The following is a 20,062-nucleotide window of genomic DNA, read 5'->3' as shown; positions in this document are numbered from 1 at the left end:
CACCTCACAGCCATCCACAAGGGAGAGCCAACCCCGCTCTTTGCAACCACTGGCCATTCTAGGGCAAATGTTTCAGCAGGGAAAGGGGTGGTGCTGGCTGGGTGGGAGCCCCTTGGGGGCTACACAGTTAGGCCCAGCTGCAGCAGGGCAGGTGAAATGTGTTGGGAGAGGACACAGAAGAGGGTTCTGGCCTGTTCTGCTCCAGTAGTCGCTGACTCAGCTGTAGCACTCAGAGGGCTAAAGGAATCCCAACAGCACAGAGCCCTGCACAGCGGGAAAGCAAGCTGGGATCTTGCACTGGAGACTGTGACGGGGGCTTTACTGGAGTTCTGTAGCTATTGCACATGTGAGCAGGGACTAACGGGCCTCGCTGCTTCCATTGCAGGGAGGGGTTGGAACAAGCAAAGCTCAGAACACTGGCTGCTGGGAGAGCTGAGGGTGCTCAGCACCTTGCTGGATCAGCCCTTACACACACAGGAGCAGGGCATGTGCTATCCCCACCACGGGCAGGGCAGCGGGAATCCTGCTGCCCTCTGAGGCTCAGCAGGCAAAGCAGCCTTCCTCTAGCTGCATGATAAATCTCTTAACCTGGCCTACGCACACCCAGCTGTCTCTTTATTGCCAAGAGTGGCTGCTTTGGATCAGATTCTGTGTTTGAGTGGCTAACATCTCAGACCACCGTGGCTGCGGGCTTCTCTGTCTCTTCTCCTGGCTATTCCGAGGGTGGGGAAATGGAGGAACGGGGGGATTGTCAAGCTCTGACCATCCCACGCAATTACACTGGGATCTCACCCGCGCCTCTGTGTCCTGGCACTTAGGGATGATTCGTGCCGGACGCAAGCATTAAGCACCAAGCCAGCTGTTGCGGCGCAAGTGGCATTAGCCAATACAAGTGCACAGTCCTCCTGGAAAGAGAGACAGCAGAGAAACACATTTTGCACTCAGGAGCCAGAACTTCCTACTGCCCCTCCTTTTGCATGTTAAAATTCAATTCAGTGCCCCATGAAGCATCTATCTGCTCTACCACCACCATTGGGAGATCAGGGAAGTGCAAGAGGCAGCAGTAGCTCACAACTGAGCAGATGATTCCCCCCGCCCCACGCACTCCTGTGAGGAAGGGATGGAAATGACAGACACTTTCACTCGTCGTACTAAACTTTTCTAGGCTCTTTGAAAAGCCTCAGTTACCAACGGCAATGGCAGTCCATTGGGAAACCTGCTTCTCTCTTTATAGCTGCCTGAAACAATCACAGAGCCTCTGAAAGGGCTGAATAGCCCCAGCTCCAGAGGGGAGGGTGTTTGAAGAATATGAAAGGGCAGCACAGGGGTGAGGGCAGGAGACTGAGGGAATCACTGATGCAGGAGCTGGCCACGGTGCTGAATTGAAGAGACCGCTGGCTGATCCTCTCCAACCCATCCTCAGTCCCCAGCACAACTGCCCTGAAAGCCAGAGTGTGCTGGGACTCAGCTGTTACCATCTGCACGTGTCTGCAAGGGGGTTGAGAAGGAAACGCATGTGGGAGGGATTTATTTTCCCCCTTTTGTTTTCTCCTTTGGGATACAATTGCCTGAATATGGCATCTAGGACACAGGAGATCCAGTGATTTTAGACCCAGTAGCCACAGGTAATGCTGATCTTTCCTTGGGTTGGGCAGTCACCTCACAAAGACACCTTGTCTTCTAAGCAAAGTGCCCAGTAGTGCTTGCTGGGGGAGAAGGTAACAGGTGTGACTAATTTGTTTCACAGCCTGGATTTTCTACTCATAAAAAATGACGTGGATCCAGTCACAACAATCTGAAACTTCTAACCAGGAAGGGAAGTGAGAGGCTGGGGAAGCCTGAGGAAACCTTTGCTTTGTCACTGAAGCAGCAATGGAAGGACTGACATTTGGAGAAGTTGTCTTAAGTCAGAGGAGAGAGCAGAGTCCAGGAAGCACAAGCAGCAGTTCACTCAGTTTTTATTTTAGTTATAAGATCCTTTAAAAAAATTCAAACCAAGAAGAATCAGGAGAATCAGTGACTTTTATTTTCAAAAGTAACTAACAATGCTGGGTCCCAGCACAACGATCCTGCAACAGGGCAGGATTTTCAGACCGAGCTAGGTGCTTGCCTTCTGAAAATCAGCCCCTCTAAGACACCTCAGACACAGTGGCACCCCAAATCAGTAGTCACTTTGGAAAACTGACACACTGAATTCAACTGGACAGGATCTGCAGAGGACAGTAACTATCCTGTTAACATACTAGCCTGGTGTAAGTGAATTAACAAAACAAAGAACAGCCACATGAAAAATGCCTCCTGTAAAACACAAGGGAAGTCAAAGCACAACAGCTATAAGCAACCCTCCACCCCATTCTTACATCACCCTACCCAGAAACTATAAACTACCCGGATCTCAGCTACTCCAATCTAATTGCAGGACGCAAAGACTCCACCAAAACAAATGGAGTTATTCCAGATTTGACTGAGCACGGGCGGAGAAAAAACATTCTCCAGCTTTCTGTGTCCCCCCAGCTAGTTCCCTTTGTGTGTTTGACAGCACTTGGGATACAGGCAATGCCATCTTCCCAGCCTCTATGTAAGATTCCCCCTCAGCAATCGGGGAGAGAGACTTAGGAACAGACATAGGTGACCATAAGAACCACACAAACCAGCAAGGGAGATGCAGGGGCAGGATCTGAAACTAATGGTGACTTTTTTTTAACTGACTAGATTGTGTGTTGGTGTCTTTAGATCTAGGGGCCAGATGATCAGCGGATCTAACTCGCGGATGTAGCCTCACTGGAGCCAGTGCAACTAGGTCTGGCGGCACCAGCTGAGGATCTGGCCATGCTGCTCTAAAGGCAGAAATTGAAGAATTAATCCATTGCCCCACTCAGCCCTTCCTAACCCCTTATTCTACTGGCAGCTGAGGGGCGAAGGTGAGCACAGAGCAGAGGAGAAACCCCAGATGCCTTTACAAGCCCTTCCTGGCAGGCACACTGCAGCTTCCTGCATCCACACCCCAGTAATTCACTGCACTCTAGGCCAGGCCTGTCTGAGACATACGCGTGGCCAGCTGGGAGCAAGTATGGAATGAGGGACTCTGCACCAGCACCAGCAAGCTCGTCAAGACCAAGTCGTTACCAGACCGGTGGTGGGGAGTGGATGTTTCTCTCTAGCAACAACCAGCTGAGTAAATCCCAGAGCACACATCACGTCCGTCCAGAGAACGCGATACAAGGAAAGCAAAGGAAATGACATTTTTTTCCATACAGTTCTCATAGGGCAGTTCCAGTTCTGAATAACACACCCCAAGCTGCTTTCTGTTCTTAGTGCACGGCAGTCATGTTTCAACAGGTGTTAGATTACAAATGGCTACGGATTTCCCCAGGGCATCAGGCAGAGACACGAGATCCACACGCTGCCTTCTCTGCTGTTATACATGCAGTGAAACCTTTACAGCTGATCTGAAGTGTAGGGAAAGACTCTAGTGCCCGGGGAGAAAACTACAGCTGAAGAGAGTCTTCCAAAAAGGGGAAAGGTGGGGAAAAGGTGCTTCTCTCTCAGTGAAGTCACATGAACATGTCGTCGTACCCCGGAGGGGGAAGGTGATCTGGATCTGGCCTGCAACAGGAATGGAATGTAGAGAGCAGAGTTACAGGAGGAGTCACAGAGTGAAAACTCCCCCCAGCTCCCAGCAACCCAGGGAGTTGGGTGCAGTTTGCGAACAACAGGAAAACTCCAGCATGGTTACAGTCAGTAAAGCAAAGTACACACACATCCAGATACCCACCCTGCAGGACGGCCGCCCCCTGGTCCGAATGGGTCGAATCTGGCTCCTGGGGGAACGGCCCCAGGAGGAAGCCTGTTTGGGAGACCTGATGATGGGTCGATAAGAGGCCTTCGAAATCCGGAGCGGAGTGGATCGGCGATCATACCGCCCCTCTGGCCCCTGGGAGGAAGAAGAAAGCAGGATGAGAGCAGGATCACAATTAGCTCTAATTGGAGATAAGAGTAACCAGCTCCCGTCTGCTCCGAGCTTGGCTCGCTGCTCCATGAGCAGCCCGTTGTTAGACCGCCGTGTGTGACTCCGGATGGGATGGGAATGCGTGCGTACAGCGCAGCAGAATATGTGCTGGGGAGAGTAATTCAGTGAGAACAAGAGTACGCAGTTAGGTGTGAACCCGAGCCTGGGGGGGCTAGATGGGTATACAAGGACGAGACTTCACGCCTTGTTCTCATTTACAATACGGCCCCTGGGGTTTGCTCCGGCCATGTAAAGGGGCCTCAGGGTGAACAGGAATCAGCCCCCTCTGGCCAATGCCTGATATCACTACCCTTAGGACTCACCTACACTGGGAAATTGCGCAGTGTTAGAACACATGTGCACTAACATGATGTAAAACATGGCTTGGCACGCCATGCAGACAAGGACTGTCATAGTGAACACCCTGTTGGGGGCTGTGATGAATTCACCCCCGAGTGCGCACACTGCACTGGGTGCTACGTAGTGTTAGTTCACACGTTCTACCGTGACGTGCACTGGGAAATGACAAGCCCCTTCGCTGTCCTTAATGCAGTCACGAAGAACTGCAAAATAGGCACCTGCATCTTTTGCAGTCCCACTGGCCACCTACAGAGGGGGCTGAGCAACGAATTGGGGGGGGGGGGCAGTTTCTATATTCCTCCAATTTCTCAAAGGATTCAGGAGAAACTGTGACCCAGGCCAGCTGGGAGAATACTGGAGACAGTAGCGAGTCAGACTGCCCGCTGCTGCAGGCCAGGGCTGTTTTAGGAATTGAGAGACACCCTTGCCTTGGTTTCCTTTGCTGCTTGATTGTTATTCTTTAGGTTCATTTAGCTCTATGCTTTTGGCTGTCTCTGATTAAACGCAAGATCCCCCACCCCCACCCCAACACCATGTTGCAAGAGTTCCCAGACCCCTTCTTTGGCATCAGTGGCCTGGAACCTTTTCCAAAGCTGTGCCTGGAAGCCATTTGCTAGATCAGTTCTGCCAGCCTCAGCTCCTTGCAGCTCTGTCATGCTGTGCACTGTCCTCATACTGTATGATCTCAGCTGGAGCCTCTGGATGCTACCACAGTAAAAATAATTAACATCAGCCACAGTAAGCGCTAGCTGCTCATGGAAAGTCCCACGGATCCTACGCAGAGGTCCTGGGGCTCAAAATCTGCCTCCAGCAGGTGCCCACTTTGGATCAAGATGCTATATACATTTAAGAAAGAAATCTCTTTAGGAGAGATGGGAAGGGGGTGGCAAGGACCCGTCCTGATTTCCCTTTCCCCGTGGTATGCAGGGCTGCTTTCCAGCCACCCTCTTAGCCCTCCGCTGCAAGCTCCTCTTTCCAGCCTCCAAGGAACATTTCCAGATTTCTAGACGATCCCTTTCTAGCCAACCCTTGAAGAACAAAGCCGTCCAAGGAGAAATAAATCTGATCCTGATCAGCCAGAGGCTCCAAAAGGCAGGACTTCCAGGACTCCATAATGAGCTGGGTAGTGTTCCCATGGACTGGTTTTACTTTGGTTACATTGTTTTTTTACTGGAATGGAAAATGATGGGTCAGGTCCCCCCCTTCCTCCCCAAATGGAGTTGGAGCCCCAGGGCAGAAGCAAGGCACCCTGCAGCATCCCTCCCTATGGCTCCCATCTCCTCGGGCAGCTGCCTCTCCTCTCTGCTCTTGGGTACGTCAGAACAGCCCTGCAGATCCAGAGGGGGCTGGAAAATCCGCGGGCTAGACAAACCAACATTTTAAATTGGAGGCTTAAATTCACTTAATGATGTCTTTAGCTTTGATTTCCTGGAGGAATTACTGCATGTTAAATGAATACCAGCTGATTATTAAACAGACGCAGATTCCAACCAATCAGCTATGTGAGAGACAGGATCTTAGTACACTATTAAAACCATATTTCAGTTTAGAACCAGCTCTTGGTCTCTGGGCAGTTCACACACAGTAAGTGTTTTATTGAAGTCCTTTTTGGAGACACTTCACTGAACACACCAGTGAGGCCAGTCCGAGTTATTTCAGTCATTCCCGACACGATCCTCTCTCGGGGATACTCACCCAAAGGGGTCCAGGTCCTCTCCACCCACAGCAAAGGGGTCCCGGGGATCAGGCCTGAAACACAAGACACAATTACCTCAGTGAGAGGTGTAAATTTCCTCATGTCACGCCCTACGGCAAGTGGGTATGGGGTATGAAAGAGAGTGCACAGGGGGCAGGCAAGATTGAGAGCCCAGGCAGATGACATGCATCTGACGAAGTGGGTATTCACCCACAAAAGCTCATGCTCCAATACGTCTGTTAGTCTATAAGGTGCCACAGGACTCTTTGCTGCTTTTACAGGCAGATGAGTGTGCCTGTGTGACCAGCAGAGCAGGCCACTGGAGAAGGCGGCTGTGCTCAGGGACGATTCTCTGTTGTAGTCGGGTCTCTGTATTTTAGTCCACATTACAGATGCCAGGAACAATTGAGCAACCTTGCTGTGCAGACTGGTGTTACTAGAATGTCACCAGGGCAGGCGTGTCCAGTGTGCCGCTAATGGTGTTTTGTGATGTGGTCTACGGTTTTAATTGGTGCAGGTGTGGGAATGAGGGAGACTACAGGTGGCAGCACACATCGCCCCACCTGAGCCGAGCAGCCTGGTATGCAGGACTCCACAGCTACCACCTCCCCGTGCTAGAGAGTGCATGTGGCTGCCATCTGCTCCACTTTATGGAAAGGCAGCTGCAGGCTGGAGCTCCCAGCAAAATGCTAACACGGCCCTGGACAGAGCCTGAGAGGGGCCAGGATAGCCCATCAGTACAGGGACAGGCTCCCAAACCACAGCACAGCCAGCGAGCTGACAAACTGACACTGAAACCCGGCTCCCACGAGCGTGAGAGGAGGGCAGGGTATGGGGGCCTGGCAGGGAATGCAACAGCGCCCAGCAGGAGCACAGCCCCAGCTTTCAACACTCACTCGATGTCTTTTGTTTCTGGTGCCTGCTCCACGGCAAGCCAGCCATTGGCAGCCATTGTCTTGGACCCCCCACCCCCACCCCAGTCCCCGCCAGCCTCACAACTGCAGAACCTGGGGCATCACAGAGGCTTGATGAACACCAGCAGTGTGAAAGGAACCAGGGGTAAGATGCTACGGACTGTCCTTCTGATCTCTCGAGGGACCAGCTCTGCATGCGCTACCACAGGGACAGTGAGGAGTGATGACAATGCTCTGAATGGCCACAGCAGGCTCTAATTTCCTGTCTGGCACTTGATTAAAGGGGAGTGCGGGGGAGGAGAGAGAATGAAGAGCCCTGCCCCTCTGCTATCCCAGGGAAAGAGATTATCAGGGTGCAGGAGCCCACAGACTGATCCCTCGCATTGGGGGCAGGGAGCTGGCAGTGTGACTGCAGCGTCATGATTTTCCGTCTGGGATGCTGTGCTCACAAGCTGGTCCGAAGGAAGATCATTGAGAAGGGAAGCAAAGTTAAAAGGCTTTTCCTCCCCCTTCCATAAGCCGCCTGCACCTGCACACCACTTCTCAGCCCCTGGCAGCGTGGGAGGCACTGCTGGGCAAACGGACCCTGGATGAACTGCTCTCTCTGCCACAGCCAGGCAGGGTCCCCGTTCTAACTCCCACCCCTAGCCCCGCCAGATCCCAGCCCCCTCTGGGGACCAAAGGGAGCTCTGCCATCTGCCCTCCCCCCTTCAGTCACAAAGCAGTAGGCTGTGCAACCCTCAAGCCCACTGGCCAACACTTCCACAAGCCATCCTGCCGGACTCAGCAGCCTGAACTGACCGCCCATCCCTAGCATAGATGTGGCCAGCTCTCCCATCACTGAGCCATCAGCCAGCTAGTGGGGCCTTCCTCTCCCCATGGCAGCCCCCAGCCCCCCAAGGCAGGGCAGACCTCAGAGACTGGCCTGCTTCCTTCCCTGTCCTGTGCCCTCCTGACACTGGCTGCAGGGCCCTCCCACCAGCTTGGACATTCACGACAGATCATGTGGCGTGCGGCAGATTTCAGCCTGTGTCTGGGCCAGACCATTAATCCCTTCCTGCCCTGGTCCGACATGGGGTTTGCACATTCTACCCCAAGTTGCCATCCTGACTCTCAGGGATGGGAGGGGAAGGGGCCCCCTGAATCCCTAGGCAAGGGGGCAAGGCCATGGCACAGAGGCAGAGTGACACAGGTGCCTTATCCATGCTGGGGGGGTGGGATGTTACCTCGCTCTTCTCCCAGGTGGCCAACTCTGGCAGCATTTCACCCAAAATACAAGGTGGGGTCCCAAGCTCCAGAAAAGACCTCCCACTGATGGGCCACCTTAGAGGGTAGCCAGCCAGAGCCCCATGCCAATATCCTCCGAGGGTCACGATCAGCCCATGGGTGAACCAGATGCATGGGATTTCTAAGGAGGGTTGATGGGGTGCCAGGACATGGGCTCTTTTAAAGAATCTCCTTCCTGCATCGCTTGGATCCCTCCGAGAACTAAACTTGCGACACAGAGCTAGACCGTGCACTGGTGCCCACAAGGACACGTCTGTGACAGAGGCTGGTGTGGGTGGGTGCGGGAAGGAGCCACGAAGGGCCGAATGCTCTGTCACTGCTTTCCTGCCACTCGCCTCATTTGAAAGAAGCGCAGGCTATGCGGTCCCATCCCCTCGCCAGCATCTCACTCACCAGGATGGCTGCCGGCCACTGAGAGGCTGCCAGGGAGGAATCCTCAAGGGGTCATAATCCTGAGTGGAGGCAGGCGGGACCGTCTTCTCAGGCTTGGCCTCCTTTTTGGGGTCACCCTTCTCTTTGGGAGCCTGCAATGGAGAGATGATGCCCGTGACAACCCTGGTCCGCAGCTCCTCGATGTTCTTGTACACCCTGCAGGGGCGAGAGGGAGAGTCAAGGCTGACAGCTAGACAACAGAAGGGTTTGGTGGGAAAGACCCTAACACAACAGTGCAATGGGCTCCCAACACGACACACACACAGAACTGTCCTTTCTAACTCCCCGGCAGTACCCATGGCATGTTCATCCTGCGTCCATGGACAGGCTGCCTGCAGATGTCAGAGCAAGAGAGGGAACCTGGTGGATTTTGGCTTGTTTCTTGTTTGGAATTGCTGGCTGGTGTCCAAGCCATCTAAGATTTCCTTATCTGGAAACGGAGGGGCTGGCTGCAGCACAAACAGGGCTTTCAGGGACTCTCGTAAACTGAAGTTAAAAATGCCGGTACGGAACAATTTCAAGACTCATGGCACTGACGTTTGCTGACATCTCAGGTGAGATGCAGCATTCAGGTATTAAGCAGAGAGCAGCTGGGCAAGTCTCATCTTCACCCAGCTTTGCAGCAGAGTTGATGGAGGCAGGAGGGAATCACTGAACTTGGAGGTGTGGGGTGTGTGTGAATCCCTATCAGATAATACAGCCCACCCCTGCTGATGCAGCATTGCTCCCTATAACACACGTTGGGTGCTCTGTCCAGTCTTGTGTCCGATGCCCCAAGTCACAGCGCGTCCACTCCCACAGGAGACTATTCCACAGTCTAAGTGCTCTCAAGGTCAGAATCTCCCCATGGTTACACACGGAGGGCTGCATGCAAACTCTAAGGAAGTACAATCACTTTCCCCACAGCAAGTTGGTAGCATAGGTCTGTACTGTGGTGGATTCAGGCTGCAAGTTCCTTGGGGGCAGGGTCCGGGCTCCCATGCAGGGAACACATGACGGCCAGCACTCTGGAAATAAAGTTACAGAGCTCTCCAAAGGCTCAGCCGGGATTAGAACTCCCAAAGCAGCGAGCTCCCAGGCCTGTGCTCTGATCCAGAGGCCACGTGGCCTAACTCCCTCTCTTCTCCCAGCCTGAGCTTGGGGTGCCATCTGGGAACGGAGGAGGAGGAGAACATGTGGGAGGTATCGAAGCTCTATCTGCAAAGAGTCCCTCAGGTTCCTCCTAACGCACCCTCTCCTCCCCTACCTCAATCTTCGCTTGCCTCCCCTCCCTGCGGGCTCAGACACTTGTGTGGAAAATCTCCATGAAATGCAGTTACCTGTGGAAATCATCCAAGTGCTCTGAGTCGATGTAATCTGCCACTGTCAAGGTCAAATCGGCCACCTGCTTTGAGCTGCAATCCTGGGGAAGGACAAACAAAATGCTGCTCCAGCAGCCAAGCTCATGGGGGGCGGGGGGAGGGAAGGAGCAGACACAACAGCAGAACAGGGGTCGGGGGAAGAATGGGGAAATCTGAGGCAGGGGCAGTCACTGGAGTTTGCTCTTCTACTGGCACTTGTCAGTGCAGTATCCATATATCTGGATTCCCAGCTGTCTAAACCCAAGTGCAACCAGCTTGCAGTGGCTTGAGAAGGATCTTTCCCAGCTCGGGCTGCAGAGGGTTAGACAGGTACTGAGCCAGCATTCGATCAGGAGGAGAGGTGTCATTACACAAGGGCTGGGGGTGACAGAGCAGGCAGCCTGGCAACAAGCATCCGGAATTCCACAAGATGCACAAAGGCTGCAACTCATCTGCCGGCGTGGGCCGAGCAGTAACAACGTCACAGCTTCAACTGAATGGATGTTTGACCTTAGCTTCCTGCTTCACACTGGACACAACACTTCCAGGGCCAGGTCCTCAGCTGGGGGGAAAAGGCACTGCTCCATGGCAGGCCATAAGTGACACTGATTTACACCAGCGGTGAACTCTACATGACTCCACAAGCACACAGCATTCTGCACTCTTTTGAGGACGTTAGGTGCCAAGCTCCGCCCTGACGTGTATCCTGAGCACCACCCTGATGACAGGGACACCGAATCGCATGGAGCCAGCACAGAACCTGGGCCACACTCGCCCCCTCTCCCCTCTTTAGCTGGCTGGGTTTCTCGTCAAGCGCCTCCACTGAATAGAAGCCAAGGGCATTGAGGGACACAGGAGGCCAGGAAAATGGATGCTCAAGTGAGTCACAGCTCTTATTCTTTGCCTCTCCTCCCTTACAGGGGTGGCACTGACTCCCCACCTCCTGGGGAGCTGAGACTCCCTGCAGGGACTGATCCTTACATAGCACCCAGCCAGCTGGGAGCCTCACCATGACGTTGAGAATCATGCTGGTGTCCACCATGATTGCCTTCAGCAGGAGCTCGTGGCGGTCATCCGTGGACTTGTATCGCAGCGTGTACAGGTCCTTGTCGGCATTCCATCCAGCCGGCAACAACTCTGACTTCCTTTCATTGGGACCCGGCTGCACAAAGGCATCAGAGAGAACAAGCTGGAGTCCCAGCTGATACCAACGGGACAGCAGGAACAGATCCTGGCTGGACACAGGAATCTGAGAGGAGGTTTAAATCCCTCCCGTCTCTTCATGTGTCATTTTATAATGCCTGCATCTGAGGAAGTGGGTTTTTTACCCTCAAAAGCTTATGCCCAAATAAATCTGTTAGTCTTTAAAGTGCCACCGGATTCCTTATTGTTTTTGTGGATACAGACTAACACGGCTGTCCCAGGTCATGAATAAACTAGAGAGACCCCCAGATCAGGGTCTTTTCTGACATTAGCACTTGATGGCTATAAATGTGACTTCCTTCTAAAGGAGCCCCCAAGGCCAAAACCTTCTCTGCCAGCTAACAGCAAGGATCCTTCCCTTCTAAAGGGCATACATAAGGTGAATGTAACCCATCACAGCTCTCTTGGGACCCACTCCTGTCCATACTTGCTGCTGGATGTAATGCTTACTGCTATGAGTAACCCCCAGCTATGTCTACACTGCACAAACCAGGTGTGTTTTTACATCGAGATGGATAACTCACTATAACACTGTAGTGGAGTTAAGGCACTGTAGTCTTCACCTCAACGCAGCTAACTGAAGTAAGCTCCAGACAGGGACAAGGTACACGGGGTAAGACCTACCCGTACTTTGTCTGCACTAGGATCTCACAACAAGGCAGCTATCTCAATGTAAAAACACATCTATGTTTTTTCAGGGAAGACCCAGCTCCCTAGGCTTGGCTGAGTCTGCAGGATTGGGCCCTGGAAGCTGATCCGCATGGGCTGACCTCTGTCTGCAATGGCGCTCCAGCCTGGTGCAGGGGGTTCACCGGCGCCCATCAGCATGGAGCATCAGAGAGACTCATCTGCTCCCAAGCGCAGGGAAAAGAACTTCCCATCCCTAAGGTTGATGTGGGCACAATACGGTTGTTATGGTTTGTCTTTGTCTATCTGAGAGCAAAGGAATCTTTTAAAGGTGAAATATTATAAACAAACGACTCGCATTCTTAACAAGCACCATGTTTTTAAAGACCAAAGGAAGAACTAGAAAAGCCTGCGACTGCAACGCCCTCATCTTCCCTGTCAGTGGATTTGGTCTCAAGTTTAGGTTTTATAGAAATAAACTTTCACCCTGGAGCACCGAGGCTGAGCTTTGAAATTGGGATAGTTTGGTGGGAGCAGGTTATTGATTGCTCAACAGACGTCACCCTGGGCTGGTAGGGACCATGCCGAGAGCAAAGCCAGGGAAACAAAAGCGAAACTAACCAGGACATTAGCAGGGCGCGTGCAGTCCCCAGAGACCGGGCGCACAAACAACGCGCAGTGCCCGGGCCTCGTCCTGCCCTGGGCTCGGCAGCACCGGGGCCCTGGCTGCTGGGGATCGGGGGCAGGGAGCGTCCCTCTCCCGTCTCCCCCAGGGTGACTGAGCCCCGACACCGGGCAGCGGTTCGGCCCCTCCCCCCTCCCGCGGCAGCGCAGCTCCCACAGGCGCCCGTGGGCGCTGGTTACACAACGCCCCCCGGGCTTGTGCTGGGCGGGCCGGGCCCGCGGAGCCCCGGAAACACCCCCGCCCCGGCAGCGCCGAGCTGGGGCCGGGGCCGGGCCGGGCCCGGCGGGCCCCTCACAAACCTGCTACCCGGCGCCAGCGACGCGGTACTGGTGCGTGAACCAGCTCCAGTTGCAACCCGAGGCAGAGCAGTCGAGCTCCTGCGTGGCGGGAGAGGCCTGGGCGCCTGCCCGAGGCGTAGAGCAGCTCAAGGCCGGCCATGCGCGTCGGCGGGCCCGCCAGCCCGGCCGGGGGGCGGAGGGAGGGGAGGCGGAGGGAGCGCGGCGCGGCCGCCGGCTCTGGGGCCGCTGGACACCGCGGCGCCGGGGCGCTCGGGTTCCGCTGCGAGGACACTACCGGGCCGGGCCCGGTGCAAGGGCCGAGCGCGGGCCAGACACCGCCGGGCTGCCCGAGGCGAGCGGGCTGGGCCGGAGTCAACCCGCAGCACATCGCGGCTACCGCTGCCGGCGGGTTTGCTAAAGCAGCGACTGCAGCTCCCCGGTCCTGTCCGCTCCCCGCCCGGGCCCTGTCCTGTCCCCATGCTTCCGGGTCCTCGCTTCCCTCCCCAGGGTCCTGCCCCCTCCATATCCCTCCGCCGGGGCCCCGTCCCCTCGCCCGCCCCGGAGGCCCCTGTCCTGTCCATCATCCGAGTCCTGTCCCCATCCTCCGTCCTGATCCCCTCCATAGAGTCCCTCCCCGGTCTGTCGCGCTCCCCGCCGGCGGTCGCTGCCTGTCCCCATCTCCGGGTCCTGTCCCCCTGCTCCATGGTCCTGTTTCCCTCCGCATATCACCTCCGGGCCCTGTCCATCTTTGGGTGTGGTTTATAGGTTTGATGTGCTGTCCACACATCCCCTGGGGTCTCCGTCCCCTCTCCCCGTCCCCCTCTCCAGGGTCCTGTCCTGTCCCCATCTCCGGGTCCTGTCCCCCTCTCCAGGGTCCTGCCCCCTCCCATATCCCTCCCCGGGTCCTGTCCCGCTCCCCGCCCCGGGGTCCTGCCCTGTCCCCATCTCCGGGTCCTGTCCCCCTCTCCAGGGTCCTGCCCCCTCCCATATCCCTCCCCGGGGCCCTGTCCTGTCCCCATCCCCTGGGGTCCCGTCCCCCTCTCCAGGGTCCTGTCCTGTCCCCATCTCCAGGGTCCTGTCCCCCTCCCCGGAGTCCCCCTCCCCTCCCCGGGGTCCTGTCCTGTCCCCATCCCTGGGCCGTCCTGCTCTCCTCCCCGGGGTCCTGTCCTGTCGTGTCCCCTTCTCTGGGGTCCTGTCCCCCTCCCCTTCCTGGAGTCCAGTCCTGTCCCCCTCCCTGAGGTCCCGTCCCCCTCTCCAGACTCCTGTCCCCATCCCCGAGGTCCCCTCCTGCTCCCCTCCCCAGGGTCCTGTCCCCCTCTCCGGGGTCCTGTCCTCATCCCCGGGGGCCTGTCCCCCTCCCATCTCCCTCCCTGGATCCTGGCCTGTCCCCATCCCCGGGGTCCCGTCCCGCTTCCCTCCCCGGGGTCCTGTCCTGTCCCCATCTCTGGGGTCCTATCCCGCTCCCCGGAGCCTGTCCCTGGAGTCCCCCTCCCCGGGGTCCTATCCTGTCCCCATCTCCGAGGTCCTGTCCCCCTCCCTGAGGTCCCATCCCCCTCTCCAGAGTCCTGTCCTGTCCCCATCCTCGGGGTCCTCTCCTGTCCTGTCCCCCCTCCCCGGGGTCCTGCCCTGTCCCCATCTCCGGGGTCATGTCCCGATCCCCAGGGCCCCGTCCCATCTCCCTCCCTGGGGTCCTGTCCTGTCCCCATCCCCGGGGCCCCGTTCCCCTCCCATCTCCTTCTCTGGGGTCCTGTCCTGTCCCCCTCCCCAGAGTCCTGTCCTGTCCCCTTCCCCGCGGTCCTGTCCGCATCCCCGGGGCCCCGTCCCCCTCTCATCTCCCTCCCTGGGGTCCTGTCCTGTCCCCCTCCCCAGGGTCCTGTCCTGTCTCCATCCTCGGGGCCCCATCCCCCTCCGATCTCCCTCCCTGGGGTCCTGTCCCATTCCCGTCCCCAGAGTCCTGTCCCCCTACCCAGAGTCCTGTCCTATCCCCCTTCCGTCCCCATCCCTGGAGTCCCGTCCCCCTCCCATTTTCCTCCCTGGGGTCCTGTCCTGTCCCGCTCCCCAGAGTCTCATCCCCCCCACAAGTCTCACCTCACGTAGAAACTACCTGTTTACAAAACCAGACACAAACATACAGCTGCGTCACACTAGAGCTGAACGATGGCCGACTGTCTCATGGTTACCATCTAATTATAAAATAAATCAAAGTTGGAGTATAAATATTGTACCTACAGTTCCATATGTAGTATATGGAGCCGTATAAACAAGTTGTTGTCTGTATGACATTTTAGTTTGTACTGACTTGGCTAGTGCTTTTTCTGTAGCTTGTTGGAAAACGGCAAATCTCTAGATGAGGTGAGGTACCCCATGAAAGACCACTCTCTACCCCCAGGGGTTCACTTCCCCGGCTGAGAAGCACTGGACTAGAGAGTTGCATCCCAGCTCTACATTCCGGGGCAGGGGGGAGGCTTCAAATGTGATAGGAGGGTCCCACTCTCTCCAATTCTAGATGGTTTGCACCCTGTTGCTCCTCTAGCCCCCAGTCAGGCTGCTGGGAGCTCTCCATCAGAGCCAGATAAGTGACCACAGACTTTCTACAGCATCGAAATACATGACTGTGAGTTACCCTGGTGTCCTAGCCTCTGTTTGCCAGAAGCTGGGAATGAGCCGTGTTAGTCTGTAGCCACAAAAACAACAAGGAATCCGGTGACACTTTGACAGATTTATTTGGGTATAAGCTTTTGTGGGTAGAAAACCCACTTCAGATCCATGGATGATTCCCCATGCATCTGAAGAAGTGGGATTTTTACCTACAAAAGCTTATGTCCAAATAAATCTGTTAGTCTTTAAAGTGCCACTGGACTCCTTGTTGTTTTTGTTGATGATTCCCTGTTCTGTTCATTCCCTCTGGGGCACCTGGCATTGGCCGCTGTCAGAAGACAGGATACTGGGCTAGATGGACCCTTGGTCTGACCCAGGACGGCCATTCATATGCTCTTATGTTCCCCCTGAGATATAATTTCAGGCTGTTTTTAGTCTGGGGACTGAGCTTTAATGACAAGGTAAAAAACAAAAAAAGTCTTCAACATCATTTTGGTTTAACAACATTTGGGACGTTTGGCACTGGGGAAAACTCAATTATAGATGAAAAAGTTGGAAAGTATCTTGCAATCTGGTTGCACTTTATGCATGGGGAAAAAACCAGAAGCTTCAGTTGTCTGTCAGACAAGCTCATGGAGTTAGTTCGACTTGTTATGGGTTTTTAACTAATTCCTGACAAATAGCTATCAGTTTAATAGGTCCTGTTGTGCTTATTTGAGCCCTGATCCTGCAAACACTCCACAGAGCAAGTGTCAAGTGAAGCTCATGCACAAGCATTTGCAGGATCTGGGCTTTCTACTGACATTTCCAATTGTGCTCAGTATTGATGTGGAGAATAATATCCACTAACAATGCATAATAACCACAAACAAAACACTTACGTCTTTATGCAGAGTGAATTATTCAGGGAATTTTCTGCCAGGTGACAGAACTACAAAAAAACCACCTTTCATTCATTGTTCTCTGACGCCAGGCTAACAGGAATGAGTGATCCTGTCAATTGGAAAGTATGTTAGAGAGACAAAGTGGGTGAGGTAATATCTGTTATTGGACCAACTTCTGTTGCTGTGTATCTGGGAGCAGGGGAGGGGTCTTTTCAGGAAGAAGTGGCTATCTTACAATAGCTAACTAATGGGTAACACTAGTCAGATTAATTTCTTAGGCCCTGCTGCTGCAAACACTTGCGGGTGTGTTTAGAAATAAGCACCGACATGCGTGTGAACAAGACCAGGGCCTTACTACTCAAGGGTACCCAGATTATATCCCACCTAATTGGACAGATATTTTCACAAGCACTTGTGACCATGCTGGAGCCCAGCAAGCAGGGGCAGTGGGCGGATTTTATTGTAGGTATGTAATTAATTACCAAGAGGTAACCATTAAGTAAGCATATACATTCAATCCCATTGGGAAGCTCTGTCTCCAGTACAAGTCCCTTTGAGCTGAGACTGGAGCGAAAGGCAGAGCCCTGGAATTGATGCTGGCCTCACTTCAGTGCCAGTCCACATGAACGCTTTTGAAATCAGTGAAGTTGCTTGGGTGGAAAATTGTCACGCGTGAGAGCAGAATCAGGTGCTCTTTGTATTAAGAATAACGGGTCCCCAGGTGAATTCAGCAGGGACTCAGTCTGCTGTGTGTGTTACCAACCTTTCCAGCTGCACTCCACCACGTCTGAAATGATCCAGCTCAGTCCTGCACAGGTTATATGGATGGGAGGTGATGTCAGGTCAGCTGATTTGGCTTCTGCCGCTTTATTGCCCTGAGTTTGCCAAGTGATGATGTTTCTAGTGTTCTGAGTTCCAGGTTCTGAGCTGTGCCGGGGGTATGGAGACTGGGGCAGAGAGCGTTCTCCTCTGCTGAATGGAAATACCCCTACCTTACTGTTAAGTGAATTGTCTCGTTAGACTGACCTCACACTTGGTAAGGCAACTCCCGTCTTTTCAGGTATTTATACCTGCTCCTGTATTATCCACTCTATGCTTCTGATGAAGTGGGTTCTAACCCAGGAAAGCTTATACCCAAATCAATGTGTTAGTCTCTAAGGTGCCACAAGGACTCCTCTTTGTTTTTGCTGATACAGACTAACACAGCTGCTACTCTGAAACCTGACAGGGCCGGTGCTCCCATTAAGGGGAACTGGGTGGTTGCCTAGGGCGCCAAGATTTAGGGGCGCCAAAAAGCGGTGCCTCCATATTTTTTTTACAGCTGTTCCTCCCTGAGCGCATGGTCGCTACTCTACTTCTCCTGCCTCCCAGGCTTGCAGCGCCAATCAGCTGTTTGGAGCCACAAGCCTGGGAAGAGAATTACAGTGGGGCAGCATGCTCGGGGAGGACGTGGAGCAGAGGTGAGCTGGGGTGGGGAGGTGCCACATGGCTCCCGGATGGAGGGGAGCCTCAGGCAGGGGGGGAGTTGCTGCGGGGGTGGGGGCGCCTCAGGGTTGAGGGGGGTGGGGAGCTGCCGCAGGGCTGAAGGGGGGAGGTTGCAAGGTGGAAGTTTCGCCTAGGGCGTGAAACTTCCTTGCACTGGCTCTGAAACCTGACCTTACAAGGAGACTGCTGTTGTCTTCAGAACAGGTCAGACCAGAGGAACAGGAAGCCAGTGATCAGGGCCACAACACTCCAGTCTGAGGGTATGTCTACAGGGCAATCAAAGGTGTGATTGCAGCCTCGGTTGGCAGGCCAGCACAGCTAAAAATAGCAGTGAAGATGTTGCAGAATGGATTTCAGTGCAGGCTGTCCAGGTACGACCAGGGACCCAGGGCACGTACTTGCATTGCTGGCCTGCGCTGAAGCCCCAGGCTTCTGTATCTTCACTGCTACTTTCAGCAATGCGAGCTAGGTGAAAGCGAGTGCAGGTAGGCATACTGGAGCGGGATTTTCCTGGGAGCACAAATATTATCCCACGTGAAGGAAACTCTGGAAAGGGCCTTTGCTGAAATAAATAAAATCCCACCTGTTGCCTCTGTGTCACACAGTGGGGTCATGGGGAGAGAGGGACTGGGCACAAAGTGGGGTTTTGTACCCTTATTGGCCCATTCTTGTGTCCTAGATTGAAGTGAAACAAGGCAGAGCCCTCCTCCGGTTAGTAACTTCCAGGCCCCGCTCTCGACCTGCGATGGCTCCAGGAACTAGAAGCGCACACTAGAGGGCCCTCCGTCTCTTTCGGTAGAACCCGAGGACTGATCCCAGAAGTGAGTCTCCATTTCAAGGCTGCAAGAAGCTAGTACTCCCAAGGAGGGGCGTTCCTGAGTCCTCCACAGGGGGAACCCAAGACCTGCAGCAGACGCAGAAAGGCTGGGGGAGCCCCCTCTTCAGCCCCCCAACTCCCTCCCCTGTTATAGAGGGAGAAGGGGTAGCAGTTAGAGAGACAGAACTAGAGGTGGGTCCCGCAAAGATCAGGTTCCTCACCCAAACTGCCCCAGATATGGGAGTGTTTGGGGGCAGGACTCTGGTTCAGGTCCATCCCTGTAGGATACAACTGCTTTGCCGTAATAGCCCCCACTTCTTCTCAGCCTGCTTTGCACACAAGCCTCGCAGCACCCTGGGAAGCAGGCACCACACCTATTTTGTAGCTGGGTAGACTGAAGCACAGAGACATCAAGGGATTTGGTCCTGGTCGCACAGTGTGTCGGTCAGTGGCAGAACCCAGGAGTCCCGTGGGAGCGGAACAATCAGACTGTAATAGGGATGAGGCTCAGGCTCAATCTCTTTTGTGAAAGGAAGTCACCCTGCCTGCAAGGAAGGCAGTAGTGGGCCAGGAGAACTCTAAGACGGGTGAAGGTCTGTACAGTAATTAGCGAATGTGTGTACAGTTGTTTTGAAGCGGAGTGAGGTACAACAGAGAGAGCTCCGAGAGGATCTCGGTGGGTCTCCCTCTGCCAGCAGGGGGAGAAAACTCTCAAATAAAACAAAAAACCTACTGAAACAAGCCACTCTACTGCACCCGATTCCCCCCTGGGCAGAGAACATGGGACAGATGTGTAGTCACGTTGCTTGATGTGTTATGGGAAGGTGCTCAGATACTACAGTGATGAGGGTGGTAAAAGAACGTAGGCAGACTGGACTAGACTAGGCTGGGCACTGGCTGATCCGGCACCAGCGCTAAGACAGAGGCAGAAGGAGCAGGCGTTTGCAAAGCAGAAGGGCACCTGGTTGGGGCTGGGGAAGGGTGTTCACTCATCCGCTTGGTGTCCCAGTGAGTCACTGCACACAAGGGCCTCTGTCAACAACAGGTGGGAACCAGGCACATGAAGGGAGCCCAGCTGGGCAGTTCTGCTGAAACCTCAGACATCACTCAAAGGTTCATTAAAGTCTGCGGGACTCCCTCCCTGAAGCTGACTGCCCCCCCAGAGCCACTGAGCCAGGCTAGAGACAGTGGAGAAGCAAAGGGACAGATCTGTCCCACCTTAGCCTCTGAGGAGCATATTCTTCCCTCGCTTACCTGCCCCCCGCCCCCCATGTAGCTCTGCTGAAGTCACTGGGGTGGCTCAAGGGGAAAACCAGGGCAGAATCTGACCCTGAATCAACACCAGTTTTACATGGGAGAGGTGGCTTGATGCAGCGGATGGCGCATAGGGGTAAGATCAAGGAATTCCTAGCCCAGGCATGGTGAGTGACTCTCTGTGGTTCAGGAG

The 20,062-nt window shown here is 54.5% G+C and overlaps 1 protein-coding gene across 1 annotated transcript; it reads right to left on the bottom strand.

Moving 5' to 3' along the window:
• Positions 1 to 1,941: 1,941 nt before the first annotated feature.
• PSMF1 (proteasome inhibitor subunit 1) lies at positions 1,942 to 12,991 on the bottom strand. The gene is given in 8 exon segments (XM_075072165.1): positions 1,942 to 3,606; positions 3,776 to 3,934; positions 6,065 to 6,118; positions 8,660 to 8,854; positions 10,018 to 10,100; positions 11,048 to 11,200; positions 12,853 to 12,912; positions 12,914 to 12,991. Coding segments are annotated over 8 exon segments (834 nt in total). The 3' UTR covers positions 1,942 to 3,554.
• Positions 12,992 to 20,062: the final 7,071 nt, after the last annotated feature.

This window comes from Chelonoidis abingdonii, chromosome 14 (genome assembly GCF_003597395.2).
Source record: "Chelonoidis abingdonii isolate Lonesome George chromosome 14, CheloAbing_2.0, whole genome shotgun sequence".
Classification (NCBI taxonomy): domain Eukaryota; kingdom Metazoa; phylum Chordata; order Testudines; family Testudinidae; genus Chelonoidis; species Chelonoidis abingdonii.
This window is presented reverse-complemented; position numbering and strand designations above follow the sequence as displayed.